Source organism: Limanda limanda, chromosome 9, assembly GCF_963576545.1.
Source record: "Limanda limanda chromosome 9, fLimLim1.1, whole genome shotgun sequence".
Classification (NCBI taxonomy): Eukaryota; Metazoa; Chordata; class Actinopteri; order Pleuronectiformes; family Pleuronectidae; genus Limanda; species Limanda limanda.
In genome coordinates this window covers 21,497,736-21,509,368 of record NC_083644.1, presented here as the reverse complement: position 1 = coordinate 21,509,368, position 11,633 = coordinate 21,497,736, and the positions used below count along the sequence as shown (strand labels likewise).

The following is an 11,633-nucleotide window of genomic DNA, read 5'->3' as shown; positions in this document are numbered from 1 at the left end:
CAGCGGACGGTTTCAAGTCCCCCCCCGATAGAAACTGTGCCTGATTTGTGGCCAATGTTGGAGATGTAAAAAAAAAAAAAAGAGAGAGAGAGAAGAGAGAGAGCGAGAGGGAGGGAGGGAGCGAGGGAAGGAGGAGGAGGAGGAGGAGGGAGTGAGAGAGGGAGGGGAGGTGAGGGGAGGAGAGGAGGGGTGGGGGGGGGCAGGAAAAACACTAAAGGGGTAGCTATGGAGATGGAGCGTTTTCCTGGCTGCTTTCTTTGACAGGTGTTGAGTGGGACAAAAGTCTTTAAACAGAATCCAGCATGTACGCCAAAGGTAAAGGAGCCGTCGTCCCTTCCGACAGCCAAGCGAGAGAAAAGTAAGTGAGACCCGGACCCGCGCACCGGACTTTCTCCTTTTCTCCTTCTTTCACCTGCTTTTTCTTTATTCCTCTCATTATTTGCATTATTGTTGCTTTAGTTGTTATCATCGTGCGAGATCATCACCGTACGGGAGAGAGAGAGAGAGAGAGATAGAGAGAGAGAAAGAGAGAGAGAGGAGGCAACTTTCTGAAGTAGCTGGTGTAATTTAAAAAACAGCGTAGTGTAGGAAAAGTGCGCTCCTGCGTGCGCTTTACCCCCCCAACCCTCCTCCTCCTCCTCCTCCGCTTCGACCACCTTCAAGGTGCGACTCTTCAACTTTTCTTTAAATCTAATTTCTACCTCTTCGTTGCACTTTTTGTGTGTGCACGGGATATCCACGCCAACCCGGTGCGTTCGCGCAACAACGTGTTTTATTGTGCAGCAAAGTTCTGCGTTTACATGAGGAGATAGAAGATAGAAGAAGAAGAAGAAGAGGAAGAAGAAGCAGGAGCGCCTTTTCCCTTTTCTCCCCGGGTGAAACATGTCTCTGTGGGGGGGTCTGTGCTCGGCTGTGGCTGCTCAGGCTCCGAGGAAACTTTCGGGAGCTGAAGCTGCCGGATGCTCGGATCATCCCGTGTATATGTGTGTGTTTTTGACATTTTTGTTAGAAATAGAAAGTGGCAGCTGTACTCCGGAGATGCTCCTGTGTGTTTTCTTGAGGCGTTGTTGTTGTCAGCGGTGGGGGGGTAAAAGTTTTGTCCCAGTCGACAGTCCTGCAGCAGCCAGCAGTGATGGTGCTAAAGTTTGTAGCATCCACTCGCCACCAAGGAGACTCATGCTGCTCCGAACATTATTCTGTTGTTCATTATTCTTCTTACCAAAATCCGGTCATGAATGTGTAGGTTAGTTTGCGTGGACATGTCTGCAAACATGTCTGTGATGCGATTCAAAACATAATTCAGCAAAATGCTATATTTATATCTTAATTAAATTTCGCTAAATATTATAATGGTGTTTTATTAAGTTTTCAAAAGCATTAGTGGTGCATGCATCCTCGCTTTTTAAAAATGATTATTAAAAAACCCTTCCAAATATCCCTCTCCCCCCATAGACCCCCTTCCCACGCCTGCTCTTTTATTCCCATGCTGTCCTGGTCATTTCTGTGTGGGACCATCCAGAGCTGGACCTCCTTCGCGTCCCAGCACCACCGACCAGCACAGGCTATTATCCTCGGTAGCTATTTTTAAAAGCACGAAAACGGTTCTGAGGTGAGAGGAGTGAGCAGGACTCCCCGCTGGGATGAAGAAGTGATCTGAAAAAACACTGTCAGGTCCCGGGAGACTGTGCGTGTTACACAGCACCTCGTACATCTGTAATAGAAAACCAAATTTCTTTAGAGACTATCGCATTTGTGTTTTTTTTTGATGCATTGCTGTGTCACATTCAATTGATTAAGCGTTGGAGACACGTTGGCTCGCTTATTTGCTTAGTGTAAGCCTCCTCAAATAGGACTTTGCACACGTGTAGTGCCACCAGCATTTAATTTCACCCTGAAATCACATCAGTTTATTGGAAAATTGAGCAGCTCTCCGTGTGTTTGCGTCTGCTGCGTTGAGGTGGAGTGCAAGGGGGGGGGATCCTAAATGAAAACAGTCCCATGTGGCTTTATGAACAGCAGGCAGCGTGACCTTTGAACCGGCGTATGATGCTTTAATATTGCATATGAACCGCGAGCACGCACGTCGATCTGCTCTTACACCTGTTTGTGTGCCTTGGCTTCATCGCTCAGTTTACGACACATGGAAATGAAATGTGTTCTTTAAACACTGTGGGTTTTTTTAGTTTTTTTTTTACAATATTTGTTGTTGTTGCCCTTGCTTGGTCAGGGAGTATGGATTATGTTCCATGTGTTAATCGGAGAGAACTCAGTGCACAGTGTATTCCAAATCATAGTGTAGGAGGATGATTCAATTAATTAATTAAATTAATTAACCCGTAAGAAAGTCTTTTGAGAGGTGGAAATGATGAATAACACGTCTGTGCTGAGGCTGCTCATCTTGAATTTAGCCTTTTCCAGTTCGTTTGCATCACAAGCTCCACAGTAAACATCATGTTGTTTATTGTATTTAAAACTGTGTATATATTTAGCAGTTAGCTTGTGTGTATCGCTCCCTGTGTGTGTGTGTGTCACAGGCTGATAGTCACTGTCCAGGCGTGATGGCCGATGCGTGCCCTCTCGCCCTCACCTGTCCTGTCATCCTAACCTGCCCCGCAGGGCCAACACATGTTTCCTTGTAAACGTGGAGTTCACGACAGCTGCCTCAATGCATCACTGAACGAGCTCATATTCATATTTACATATTCATACGGCTCTTTACATATTCAGATATTGAACAGAGGGGGCCCCGTATGGACCTGTATCCAATCTCTTGTGCTCAGAGGGCTGATAATCGAGTTGTATACTTAATTGAATTAACAATAAATTAGTAGCGTGACCTGTACATCTGTCTCTCCCGGTTTCATAAAGTATATTTGGAATCAGTTCTGGAGAGAAAATACTTACAACACTGTGCATCAATTGGAATCAAGTGTCAAACTGTTTTTACACATCACACTTGTTTTAACGAAAAATAATAAATGAAAAACTGGTGAAAAAAGTAATTTGTCCTCGTTTGGTACATGAATGCATGATGATTTTTATGAACTACTTCTTTGTGTAGTTTCTTCAATGAAGTTGGGTTTTATTAATAGTAACATTTGACAGTGCTGTATAATTTCATTCTAAACACACTTCAGACGGCGAGGGCTTGCAGAACGTGTTTCCTCACGCCACACTTATTAGTTAGCAGTCGGGTGTCGTCGTGAGTGACAGCCAGCAGCTGAGGGGTTTCAGGGAAAGTGGATGACAACCTCAATCTGGAAGCTTTGGAACAGCCAAATATACAGTATATACATTATTAATGATAATAATAAAAAAACAAACAGTTTTCTCAAAGACCTGACAGCTGTAGTTTACGTCACAATGTCAGTGTTTCAGGTGAACTCCTGTTGCAGTCCTCCCCATGAAACCATAGGAAACAAGGTTAAGTTTATTTTGTTGTTATAAAGCTGTTTCCTTAATGCACGAGACCTGCTGTGCACAGGTGTGCAGCTTTCCACTCTGAATCCTCCAAAAGTAAAAACCCTGTAGAACAACACATCCTTTTGTGGCACTGAACACTTCAGTTAGCTGCCACCTGAATGCTGCACAGTGGTTCTCAGGTTTAGTTTACAAAATGTTCCAACATGCCGGCTCAAGTGTGTTGAGCCGGCATGCAAAATGTTCTTTACATTTTCTGTAAAACCTTGGAACTCAAAAGTTCAATCCCACCTGTTCAGAAGCACAACACAGAGGCGTCACTCGTACATTTTGCATTATGTGGATTCTTCCACACAGCCAAGGTCTCGCCATCCAAATGGAATCGAGCTGCCCGCCGTCGCTGCTGTTAGATCACAGGTATCAAACATGAGGGGGGAGTAAAGTCTTTCCTTTTCACATCCTTGAGAAGCATTATTGTGAATAGATATTGAGTTAAAAAAAAAGAAGTAAAACATGCTAATAATAATTATGCAGATAGAGGAGAACCTGGTGCCCTTATGACCAAAGAAATTAATTACTCTTCACATTTTCTTACCAGTGTTTTTATTACATTTAATTTGAACAGGGGAAACACAGCTGGTTTAATATTAATGTCACCGTATTATTTAGTCACTGGAACCTCTTTGAAATGTGCACTGATGAATCTGGCTTCTTAATTAAATGTGCCATTCACAGAAATATTTCATTCATGATCAAACATCTCATTTTTTAAAAGCCTGTTCAATAGTTTCTAAAATAATCCTGCTCCACACGTTTGTTTTCTAATTCCCTCTTGTTTGTTTGCAGACATTTTTTATGAGTATTTCTTGATTTTTCTGGGAGAGAGAGAAACTTCAAGTGTAAAGTTAATCAGTTTGTTTTGAACATGGGCTTCTTTACATCCTCTGCTCCTCCTCTGGCTCCGCCCACGTGTTTACATGCAGTCTAATGGGGATCTTCAGCTCTGAATGCATGGTTTTGATTCTACACAGATGGCACTGCCATCTGCATTTTAGTCCTTTGATGGGAGCATAAAGGGCTGTGCACTAACATAGGCAGGAACACTGCACTCAAAGTAAAGAAACCCCTGATTTAGCCCCGGCACCCTTTGGCTCACTGTGCTCTTCATTCAGACATGTCAACAGTTAATTAATGTTGCCTTTCGTCAGCCGCTGTGGGTGCATCCGCACAGATTTGCTAGTTTTCACACTTGAAATAAGGAGACAGTATAAATATTGAGGCTACGTCCCTGAAGTTGTTAATCAGTCTGGTTAGAGAGCAAAAGTGTGTTTGTGTCTTTTATTAGAACACAAAGAAAAGTATGTGTCTCAACAGACAACAGATAAGAAGGACTTCACGTTGTTCTTTTTGGACACATTCTCCTTGGTACATGACATCACATGCACTGAAGGTCAGACATTTTCCAGAATTTTTATGTTGTGTGTGATAGCAAATATCTGAGTCAATAGTGCCAGAAAGTTTCTGGAACAAATGTGGGGGATATGTCTGAGTGAGGTCACGTGAGAATACAGCAGGAAAATGTCCAAATTCACAGTGGATGCAAAATTGTAATAAAATACAAATATGTCACGATGTAAAAGAGTGTGGCCCATACATGTAGAAGACAGTGCCGTCATGTCCTGCCTCCTGCCCTATCCAGGCACCCCCCCTCACCTGATGCTCTACACATCTTCCTGTTGTTGTGAAAACGTCTGATAATCTCCTGCTGTTTTCTCCAAATGTGAGCGTCACACTCCAGGAGAATGTCCAGACCCAATTTTCTGGACATTTTCCTTTTCATGTCTGTAAAACACTGTAAACGGTTGTCTTGGTCGACTGCTGTGGTGATAACAGAAGTGTGTCAGCTCTGTCACTATAATCTCTTATCACACGTCAGAATAAATCTCTCTGCTTTGCCTCCTCCTCTTAAATAAAAGTGTATCTGTGAGTGAAAATCAACAAGTTATTGTTATTATTTGAAGTGTGAGGTTAGAGGATATTTACAGGTGAGTCGATGGGTAACATCTCAGTCGAGCACATATGAGAGGAGTGTGAGTGTGTGTGTGTGTGTGTGTGTGTGTGTGTAAGTTTGTGCGTGTGTGTGTGTGTGTGACCGTGTGTGGATTAACCCGTGGCTAAAGCCATGCATGTTTACTTGCTCATAGACACTGATTTGTTTTGACAAAGGAACTGCCATAACAAAGCCAAGCAAATATAAACAGTGTGTGCAGTGGGAATAAGCTTTAGTGCAACAGCTTCACAGCATCACAGGCGTCTGGAGGAGACACCCAACCTTTTATTCACCTCCGAGTGATACATCATTACGTTCACACCTGTTCACCGACACTGTGTCAGTTCTGTACTGCTTTTATAAGGTGTCCATAAATATTTGATATCCAGGAAAAAGAGCGTTTTCTGTTTATTCTCTGCGTGTTACGTTAAGGACGCCGCTGAATCCATAAATTATGCATGGCATGTATCTTCATTCTTCTCTGAAAAGGCATAGATTGTACAGTATATGAAAGCAGACGCGGTGACGGGCACAGCTTAATCCTCTGCCATCACTTCCTCCGCGCATACCTTACCTCACCCTGCTCCTGCTCCCGCTGCTGAATTATTGAAGCCAAGACATGAAAGTTAATTTGCTAACTGTCTGTGCTTTAGCTGGCTAAACTCGGCTGAGAGGCCCATCGTCTCTGGAGGCGGGTGAAAGAGAAGGGGGGGAGGCTGGATGGGGCAGCCCGGGGCGAAATGTCAGGTGCGTTTCCTGGGGACGAGGCGCTGGGAGAGAGCGCCTTGATGTGTGGACATGGAGCAAAGTGCTAGTTAGGCCACATGAGGTTAGAGGAGAAGATCAGCAATGGTGTGGTAGGTTTTTTTTCACAGCCTCAGCTCCGGAAAAAGCCGGAAAACTGCTGCAAATGATCCTGTAGCTTAAGAGCGGGAGCGTGAGAAACAGACAACAGATGCACCGCTCGGCTTTGTGGTCTTTTGAGTGTAAACTCACACACCAGCTTTACATCACCAGTCTTGATACCCAGTCAGCACTCAAAGCAAAGGTCAAACGCTCTTCCTCCCACTCATCTGTGTCATTTGCTCCGTTCGCCGTTATTGCTAAATCTGCGGACGCCAAAGGAAGGAGAGAGTGAACTGTGCACGAGAGGAAATGTGAGATGTGAGGTGCATGGACGGCCGTGCGGTTGTGGTTTGCCTGCTTGTAAGCATCTCATCTTTTATTCCTGAGTGACACGTGTAGCGAGCGGGGGGGGGAAGGAATTCAGGTTTACAGTGTCCGCAGAGGGAAACGCCGCGGCCGTGACCTCCGGTTTCCCTCTGACACAGCTGAACATTCACCTCCATGTCTCCTTTATCTACCTGCCCTTCCTCGGGTTCTGCTCCATCAGCTTGCAAAAGAGGAAAAAGTCTCCTCCTCAGCCAAGTTACACTTACTGCTTCTGACAGAGTAACAAAAGGTGTCCCCTGAAGCCTGGATTGAATGAGTGTTTTTAAATAATGCATCGCAGCTGGGGCAGGTGCCCATCGCTAGGGCATCGAGCCCCTCAGATCACGCCAGGCTCTGCCATGAAAATTTCATGGCCGCAGTGCTCATGGGAATCTCTGTTCGTTGCTGTACAGTGTGGACAGGGCGTATAGGAGCTGACGCCTGCCGCAGGGTATTTCACAGTTCGTTTTTTTTTTTTTTACATTTTACACCAACGGACTCCCCATTTTACCCTGAGTCTGGGAAAACTTAAACGCCCCTTAACAGTTCAGGGTGGAAACCAGAGGTAAATATTTACGTCAGCGTAACAGTAGCAGTGAAACAAGGAAAAAAAGACACATCTTAAAATTAAGAAATGCTTCATCCAGCCTCATTTTGGCAGTTTCAGTTTGATTTACTCACTAAAATGCAGGAAAATACCGCTGCCAACATCCTGACGGGAGACCAGAGGACCTGTGGACACCGCAATTATTACCATGTGCTCACAGCTTTTAAGTTTATGAGCACCAGTGGAATATATGTGGACGTCTTTTGTCCTGGGTTTTGTCCCTCAGGCAAGAGGCTGCTTTAACTTCTGCCAAGAGTTTGTCGGGGCCCGAGAGAAACTCTGCAGCCACTACTTCACTACTCTACTATATGTTTTTCAGTTTAGCCAATGGACAGCTACTGTTAGTTGGAGACTGTTAGTTATTGGCCTTCTTATGAAAAACACAACTTATTCAATACTAATATGTTTTATTTTGGAAAAGTAGGAAACTGCTTTTCCTATTTGGTTTGGAATAAGAAGCAAAACTTTTGCAAATTGCAACTTCATTTAACACTGATCACTTTCACTTGTTGATACCAGGACAACTGCTCTTTTTGAGATCAACATTAATCACAAGTATGATATCTTTTTGTTGGTTTGTTTGTTAGTAAGCAGGATTACACAAAATCTACGTGACGGTGACAAAAACGTGGTGGAAGGTTGAAGTATGGTCAGGGAAGAACCTATACAATGGATGTGGATGCGGATCAGGGGTCAGATCCAGGAACTGTTTTTCACATTCGTTACAAAATAAGTATTTTTCAAAGTTTTCTGGGTGCTGAGTTTGTTTGTCTGTTAGCAGTATTAGTCAAAAAGTCTATTTCCATGAAACTTTGTGGAGGAGTCAGGCATGTCCAAAGGAAGACTCTGTGTCGCACCTGGAGACGACAGTGTGTGGATGATTGCTGGATGTGTGGTCTGTCCAGTCTCCATTCAATTGCTTCTTTGTGCTGGCAAAGGTCTCTCTTGTCAGAACTAATGTGAGTGAGGGGTCCGTGTGTCTCTCTCTGCAGGTTCAGTAACGGAGCTGTTGATTATTTTTGCTGTAGACACAAAGAAGGGAACAATATGTCATGAAGTAGTTCTTCAGTTCAGTCAGTTCTTGTATTTTCGATCTCTTGTCTCTCTCTTGTTTACCAGAGTTAACAAGGAGACAGACATGAGAAGTAGCAAGGTCCAGAGTCCTGTACTTTTTGCAAAGCTTCACATGCAAAGCTCTGTATGGGACCCGAACCCTTACCTGTCCTTATGTTCAATTCAAATCCAGACCTGTTAACATACACATACAAAGTCTCTCACATCAAATGAATTTTGGCCGCCTTCCCCCCCTGTTCAGGTGGTTGATTTGTGAATTTTCTCACCCAGTGCCCACCCACGTTTAATTCAATTCTACCCATACCTATGAAGTATATTGATATATGTACCTGTGACTCAACTTTTGTACCTGACTCTTTCAAGGTCCCCAGTCAATAAATATCATACTGATTGAGAAGGAGCTTGAGTGATAGCGATTCATCAGACTCCAAACAATCTTTTTTTAAGCTTCCTGTTATTTTGCTCCTTCAGTTAAAGAAACAGGCCTTTGTTCAGACTGAGCTTCAGTAGATTTCTTGCAATAGAGTTAGATAAGTATATTGAAAATCAACATTATCATATCTTTGAGGATATGGGAGAATGCTATCTTAGCTTAGCTTATAGACTGGAAATTAGGGGAAACGGCTAGCCTGGATCTATCCTAATGTGACATCATCACTTTACCAGCTCATCTAAAGTTTATGAATTATCATTTTGGATCTTGTTTGTTTAATCTGCACAAAACTGAAGTGTAGGAATGATCAGGCAGATAGCGCTTGGCAGCGGTGACTGCATGGAGTCTTGTCATCTTGTTGCCGTGACAACCAGACTTTTACCTGCTACGCAAAAACGAATGAATGAATTTTACTCTGAGTGCCTTATTTTCAGATTTATTCATAGAGAGAGTTGTGTGTTTTATTCTTGGTCCAAATTTCGGAGAGAAGTAGCATAGTCAAACATATGTGTGAGTGACCTGTGACCTGTTTGATAATATAAGGAAATCAATACAAATTCTTAGTATTATTAGCTATAGATAGGTATGATTTGTTGTCACTATGTGTTAATTGTTAAACTTTTCAGATTCATTTCTGCTTTTTATCTAAAGTTTTCACTGTTATACTATTACAACTGTTTTGGGTAGAACGCAGATTAAAGATATAAATATTGACAACATATTTTCACTGTCTACACACATCAAATGACTCCTTTTCATATAAAAGGATTTGTTTGTATAAGCTCATTGAGAGTCATCTCCAAACTGTTCAGCCCTTTGCGTCTCGTAGCAGCTACAGTTCTGTTGTTGTTATAGCAGGTGGTTGACTCCCAGCAGTTTTCACTAACACCTTAGTTTACTCTATATGAACCGTATTCGAGGTTGATGGACCAAGTCAGAGCTAAAATGTGATTATTTGTCAGAGCGTGAGATTTATGGGACGCTCAACTGTTTTGAGCGTCCCATACAGACACTCTGTGTCTGCTTTTTATTTTGCAAGTTATCTGTAAAACCTCGATGAGCTGAGACTGTTTATTTTTCAGCCATTTTTCCACTTCTGCGTCTGATGCATGAATAAGCATCAACCCCTTCAATAACAAGAATCAGGCGAGCAGCGCGGCAATACCTGAGAGTCCAACTTCAGCCACATCAGAGGATGTCTCTCGTCTCCTCTTCTCTCCGTCTTTCTCTCGGTGTCGACGCTGTTTTGTTTTCAGCCTCGGTGCCTCAACAGCACAGTTTCCTAAAACCACAGGGATTTGGCCGAGTGCCACCGAGGCTCTTTAGCTCAGAGCTGCAGAGCTTTACATCACACGTTTACAACCCCTCCGCAGTGAATATGATCTTCATACTGTAAAATCTTGTTTATTCAAGCTCAATCTCAGATGACAGAGTGATGATTTTCAGCCAGGCGAGCACATTTGCTGGACTTGGGTTGGTGGGGAACACGGAGTGAAACGGGCGCGACACCTTCAGTGAAGAAGAGAGAGCATTAATTGTGGAATAATCTTTCAAATGAGCACTGTTCAGGTTGGATCACATGAACTAAACTATGTCGACTCATAAATATCCTGTTTTCGTGAACATATGAACTTTACAAAAGGGGTTTGGTTAGTTTCTGAATCAGCAGGAAGAGCTCTGTGTTTTATATTAACTGTCCAAAAGGCAAAGATCCCTGCAGTGACCAGCTGAGATCAGGTGTTTTACCTTTTTAAAGGTGCAAACTGGACGATGCATTCATTTAGAAGATGAAAAGCAGATCTGTCCGATGGGCTGTCTGAATGATGATGAATGGGTTTCATTTTGATTCCTTTTTCTTTTAGGTCTGTGTTTGCTTTTCTAGTCTGCATGATGACTCAAAGTGCTTTACAGTACAGTTCTTTTTTGCCATTCACCCATTCCCACACACAGTGCATCTATGTGCAGAACTTTTTCTATCACACACATTCATACAGTATCTTGCCGAACCACAGCTAACCCCTACTACTGGTGTAATGCTCTGTTTTTAAGAGGAAAATTAATTTTGTACATATGGATGTGCAAAGACTGAATCGGTTGTTTACATGTGAAACATATAAATCAATTATCTGGAGAAAATCCGGGAGAAGAGGAAAAAGCTCATTATGGAGTCAATTTATTTTTAATGAGATAGTTCTGTGAATTCATTTGGAATTTATTTAGATTTTACCATCTTTCTTTTTTGGATCTTCTCTTTTTCTTCTCTTTTTTCACAATGCTTTGTATATATACGAAGAAGAATGATGTGTTTGTAAATTAGGGGGTGGTTTTGAATCCCCAAAAGTGTGGAGCCAAATGCATTGGCATGAAACATAAAAAAAAAATAAATACATGTATGTAAGTTATCTGGAGTGACGTGAAAAGATCCGAGGAGGAAGTGGAATATAAAGATGTGATTCTGAACCCTGAACACTGACCCCTGCCCCTCTCTCTCTCTCTTCTTGTTTTGCAGGTTAGCTTTATACGTGTACGAGTATTTGCTGCATGTCGGCGCACAGAAATCCGCACAGACCTTCCTGTCAGAGGTAAGAAGTTCTTTCAGTCTGACCTCCTGTTCATGAAGGACGAGTGATTCCCCCTCTATTGTATGAGCAGGGCTGGAATTCACATTATAGGTTGTTGTGAGTTCAAGCAGCTGTTGAATAATATCACCACAAGCTGAGAACTGTAACAGTGTAAAGACCTGTTTTTTTTATTGTTTTTTTTTTTACAGTGGCTGAACAACAACAGTGTTTATTAATTTGGCACAATGTAAACATGCCATCGCTTGGGCTACTTAA

General features: G+C 42.7%; 1 protein-coding gene across 2 annotated transcripts in view; it reads left to right on the top strand.

The window, feature by feature from the left end:
- The first annotated feature begins 230 nt into the window (after positions 1-230).
- Positions 231-11,633, top strand: part of ssbp4 (single stranded DNA binding protein 4) — an 85,460-nt gene continuing 74,057 nt past the window's right edge. For both annotated transcript variants that reach the window (XM_061077814.1, XM_061077816.1), the window contains exons 1-2: positions 231-358; positions 11,306-11,378. In XM_061077814.1, the coding sequence (XP_060933797.1) occupies positions 303-358; positions 11,306-11,378 (129 nt within the window). In that variant the 5' untranslated portion in view covers positions 231-302. The remainder of the gene's footprint in view (positions 359-11,305; positions 11,379-11,633) is intronic.